Raw genomic sequence first — 6,000 nt, 5'->3', positions numbered from 1 at the left:
TAGATTAGTTATATCTCTTTATAAATATTCAGTCACATGATCAGAGATCACGTGACATTTTATTAAGGCGCATAAGAAATTTTTTTAAGTACAAACTTTTACGGGCTGCTACATATAATAAAGGTGAACTCTAGATCAAACTTAATAGAAGTGCGAACAATTTACATAAACATAAGATATGACAATCAATTAGATCTGAAGCTTAGAATATCAGGACTCCTGACTCCTGACTCCTGAGTTCTTATCTGGCATTATAGGCCGTTTCAACTTTCTATGTACCAAATGCAGCAACCACACTTTAATTCAATACGTAAAGGAGAAGATCTCATTATATGAAACTTAAAAAATACGCATACCTATTCAACAGCCTTGAAGATCCGTAAGGTTTAACTCAACCTTCTACCTAATATAATTACTATAGGACCTAACTTGTGATTTGAAAAAGTATTTAATATTTATCTCTTGGAAGAACGCAAGGTATTATCACGGAGCTAAAGTACCATGAGCGTGACATTATTTTTTAAATAAATGAAAAATAGGTAGTAGTAATCATCAGTTAGAAAGATGAAACACGAATTGCATGATTAGTAGTTAGTCAAGCGTCAGCTTAGCAGTACAAAGTTGTACATGACTAGGTAATTGTAATAATAACCGCGTACCAGAGTTTTCATTATGGTATTTTGGTTATTGTATTTGAAAATATTTGAATACAAATTATTTGCAGTGTCGATCGTCATTGTAATTTGTGATACATCACATTTTATGATTTAACTTTTCAATTAAGGCATGGAAAATTTATATGAAATAGACTAGCCATGCTGAACGTATGATAGACCTTAAAGGTAATATGGACATGGCCATTGGTCGGACTATGGCACATGATACAACTAACACTTTAGTCTAAGACACTTGTCAATACTAATGTTAACCAATGTATTGTAATGTTGTTTAATATAACTACTCATCCAGAATCCAGATTATACCTTAGAGTTAGAAGCTAGAAGTCTAGCGCTACGGAGAATTATAAAATCAACCATATGATGTCTAGTATTCGAGAATCGATACATTCGTTGATACAGGGTATATGTCATGATATACGGATCTATATTTGAAAACATAAGTTAAACCAGACCGCTTATAAGTAGCGATCTTTATATCTTGAAGTTAACCGAATCCGATCAGCTGGCTCGGTAATTAGACGTTAAGATCTCTTAATTGTCTATATCCCATGTGAATATCTTTAATATTTTTCCTTTTTAAATTGAATATAGCTTAGACTGAAAAGCGTTGGTCGAATATTATCCCCTATAGAAGCTAGGCTGGAAAATGTTTCATAATCTTACTACCTGGCTAGCGTGATTTTTCAAAAGTTCACAGATTGTGGCAGATTACAAAGTGAAGCAGCTAACATACCCGTTGACTACTTTCTTATAACTATCTCCGCATAAATTCACAGAATTATTGGGTGAGTTTTAATACCAGAAATGTTATTCTTCTGCAGGTAAAAGAAAGATGAAACATTTGATTATTGATGTAAAAAAGTACTCTACGAATTTGGATTTACGATTCTGATACATGGCAATTATTTTGCATAAAGACGCAGCTTATGCATCACATCATGCGTGTTCCAACAGATTTAAAGTTTCTACTTTTTCTTCTGCTAACCTTAAGTTTTTTTGATGTAAAAATGTTATACCCGAATTTGAATCGTATAAAGATGAATCAAAACCCTTTATTTTCGAAACCAAATCTATTCAACAATGAATCAATTAAATAACAATTATAAAACAATATAGATATACAATTATTATGAATTCAATAGAGTCTTTTGTTACACCAAGTGTGACTCAAATAGATTCAAATAACAAAAATTCAATCCCAGAGTCATCTTTAGATTTATCAGAACAACAATGGATAGATACAGAAGATATTAATCTCAAATTACAATACTTAGTTGACAGTTCAAGAACAAATTTTGAAGAATATGATTCTGCTCTAGATCAAGAAGATATTGGTTCTTCACCAGCAAGTTTAACTTCATATGAATCTTTATTAGGTGATGATGAATCAATGGCAACACCATCTTTCTCCATGGATAATGGATTACCTTCACCAGATATACTGAACAACACAAACCTGAATAAATATGTTCCTTTTCATAATAATTATCATCAACAACAACAGCAACAACCTCATCAAATGCATACATCACAACCACATCCGCTTTATTTAACAAATTTACCAAATGGTATGAATCCATCTCAACCAAGAAATTTAAATCCATTCATGCTAACGCCATTAGGAACACCAAGTGGATTTGAGTTGAATGAAAGTTCAGGCTCTAAGGTGTCACAATATGATATGGAACAATATAGAAGGGTAATGCAACAAACACAAGATTTTTCAGTTGCAGATATCAATTCAACAGGTCAAATCAAAGCTGATCAATTATATAGTTCCTTCCAAGGACAGTTCGTTTCAAATGAAATTTATCCACAAGTCATTACAGCAGAGATACCCACCAATACAACCTTAGGATCAGCACAATCTACAATTACACAACCTTCATCCGCTGGATCTTTAACAAATGGAGATACACCTGCTTCATCAATCCCACCATTAACCGCAAGTTATTCATCTTTATCATCTTCTAACTTATCAACACCAATGTCTGCAAAGAGAAAGAATATTCTACGGAAAAATAGAGTTAAAAAACCTAAAACTCCAAAAGTTATTTATGATGAGAATTCCAAACCAATTGCACAACAACTTCAAGAAAATAGAGAAATTTGGGAATCTATAATAACCAAAAAGAAGAAAGGTATCTATAAATGTACGCATTGTACTGAAATTTTCAAAGATCTCATAGATTTAGCCAAACATATGGATGCAAACAAAATAGCACGTCAACATAAATGTCCATTTGAAAATTGTCCTTGGTCAATTATTGGTTTACCAAGACGTGCGGAAGTTAGAAGACATTGTGCTGCTCAACATGCTTATGTTATTACATTTGACACTGATAAAGCTAGAAATCCAAATGAGCAAGCTGATGGAACACCAGTTCCAAGTGAAATGCATCAAGTTGTTGAGAAATATCGCTGTGAATTTGATAATTGTGATAAATCATTCAAAAGAAAAGATGCTTTACAAAGGCACGAAAAATTAGTTCATTTTAATCCAGAGAGTAGATTCAATAAAAGAATGGAAAAAGTACAACAAAATAAATTAAAAAAACAACAAAGTGCTGAAATATAGGACATCTTTACTTCTCAACATGGTGAACTAATGACTTAGCTAATGACTGCATGTAAATATATATACATAGATAATGCTATTAATGATAAATTATTCAACTTTCATACTATTACATTTGTACGTTAGATATTCGAATATCATCAATATACTATATACTGTCTTAGAATATATTCACTCGTGATTGTTCCACACAACCCATTTCAAATGAAAGAGAGTTGGATTTGAGAGTACTAATTGTATTTCATTTTAAGCGACGCTGGTTCCTTTGAGACAAACTCACTTCAGCTTATAATAAAATTAGCTATTAAAAACTTCTAAGAGTTTCCGATGAATCACACAGATTAATCCTTGTAATTCACGATGAACGAAGGCAGTATTAAAATCCATTGAATATACCATTCACCAGTACTATTTAGTGCAAGTCTTGATCTTGTAACTCGTATTCTTCTACAGTAAATCGAATACTCAGAAACAAGAGTCTATTGTAGATTACAATATTACAATTACGTGCTCTCCATATTCCAATAGGCGATAAGAATTATGTTGTAGATCCTTCATGGATTAAACTAATTCCTGGTTTTACCGATGAAAACATGTATCAATTTTAAGAACTTCCTAAGTTAATCCATAATGAGTATAGACTAGTGACATATGATCCCTAGTGGGCGGTGGATCTTTGCTTAATTTGATCGTAACTCCAGATTGATGTGTCAATAATGACTACAAATATGGAATCTGAAAAGAGTCTTCATTTTGATAACATCATTTCCAATTCCAGATGGAATAACCTGTAAGTACGGGCTAGTTTAGGTCAAATGGTTTAAACTCTTAAACAAAGCAATCTTCAATACTTCTAAATTAGTCCAGATTGAAATACATCTTGAATTAATAGCTTTAGTGTGTTGAATCTTGTACCTTAATACTTACCCACTGCCTAGCCTGCCTATGTTGACCGTGTTTGAAAAAAAATATACCCATATGTTTTATCTTGAAACAATGTGGGTGCCGGAAATGTATGGAACAAATTATTTTCTTAAAGCTGGAAGCTTGGGCGAGTTAACTTCAGAAGTTAGAAGCGCTGGTTAGTTAGTAAGACAAACAAAAGAAATCCTAAAAGCACTGTTTTTTTTTGATGCGAAAATGTACATGTACTATTTAGGTCAAGGAACGATGGGTACCACATCCAAAGCAGGAATATGTAGTATGGTGCAGTAGAAAAACATATTCATGCATATCGCGATGGTAAACGTTCTTATTTTTAAGCTGCCTTTATATCAGTAACTTACAAGTTATAACTTCTAAATTACAAAGTATAGGTGCACCGTGCTAGGCGGGAATAAAGTTCTATAACTTGAAGAATAGAAGAAATATAGATTTGATAGTTTAAGTTATACTCATGATGGTCATCGAGTAATTACCTTATCTTAAAGTTTAAAATTGTATGTATGTTATATACTAGTGGCTATAGTAGCCTCGTATGAACAATTAATCAACGTCCGCCAATTAGTTACGTATATATGATTATATATATGATCATTAATTCCATAGAATACGTGCTCAAACACCACCGTAATGCTATAGTGTGAAGCGTATACCCACGACTTTTGCAAGCTGAAGTGAACATTGTTTTGCATTTAATTGTAATATCTCATATTAATGACCCGTAGGTATGTGCAAGAGGAGCTATAGTACTTCGAAATCTCGACTCTCTCTATAGTTTTTTCAGTGAGTATCCGAAATGGTGGAGGTTGTTTATATTATCATATTAATGCTAATATCAGAGATATATTTATATACGGGGCTGATACTATTCCCAGCTTGTAGTATCTATAATATAGCACCATCTTACTACGTTTTTAAACTTATAAATGGTTAATATAACACGTTTCTCGATGACTGAAAATATATGCATCTAGATTCTATAGATTTAAATCTTATGATAGAATAAAGTTATATTGCTTCTGTAGTATATACGTTATGAGGATTCCAGGGTATAGTAAACAATATTATCTCTGCACTAAGTTTACAAATATACTTGGACCATCATAGATATATTATAACTAGCTGCTGATCATATACTCATACAAGTGAAGACAATGTTATAATTAGTGAACCAAGACAACTGTTGATTAGAGATAACTGCTTATTTAATTATATATATATTGATATATTTGGTATTGAAGCATGTGATTCTATATATAATCAAGTTATATATAATTCAAGATACTTCAATACTATATATATCTATTAAAATGTACATGCAAAAAGCTCTAATGATCGATCGATTCACCAGCCAGCAATATATATTATTCTGTATACCGTGGGTTCATTACTTCTAGATTAACTAGATCATATAAAATTATCACATCTATTTGAATAAGTATACTTGTTGATACGTGAGTTCACAGCTTTATGTAAACATGATTGAAAAGTTTATGAATATTGTGCGCAATTTTAAGAAACCATACGGGGAATTGCGCCAAACTCACTGATGTATTTCTGTAAGTACCGAATTTGTCGGATTATGATTACCGAAATAACAGCGGTATGAGATATTATAGAATCTTGACAGTTAATCACTCACTTTATTCGTAGTAAATGGATATAGTCTATAAGCCAAAGGGTGACTAGTTGAGATTCACCAATCACACTTGTTCAAGACTTTAGCTTCTATTCATTCTAAGGCTCTTGATATAGTCTTTGGAGCTTGACTTTGAGATGTTTTATCTAGTAACAATCATG

General features: G+C 32.1%; 1 protein-coding gene across 1 annotated transcript; it reads left to right on the top strand.

Annotated features, from left to right (window-relative positions):
• Nucleotides 1-1,809: 1,809 nt before the first annotated feature.
• Nucleotides 1,810-3,258, top strand: BN7_3786 (C2H2-type zinc finger protein; the record flags this gene model as incomplete). Its single annotated transcript, XM_011275627.1, has 1 exon — nt 1,810-3,258. The coding sequence occupies one exon, from the start codon at nt 1,810-1,812 to the stop codon at nt 3,256-3,258; it is 1,449 nt and encodes a 482-aa protein (XP_011273929.1).
• Between the last annotated feature and the right edge of the window lie 2,742 nt (nt 3,259-6,000).

This window comes from Wickerhamomyces ciferrii, contig 00112 (genome assembly GCF_000313485.1).
Source record: "Wickerhamomyces ciferrii WGS project CAIF00000000 data, strain NRRL Y-1031 F-60-10, contig 00112, whole genome shotgun sequence".
NCBI lineage: Eukaryota > Fungi > Ascomycota > Saccharomycetes > Phaffomycetales > Wickerhamomycetaceae > Hansenula > Hansenula ciferrii.
Note: the sequence above shows the minus strand (reverse complement) of the source record. Positions and strands in the feature narration are given on the sequence as shown.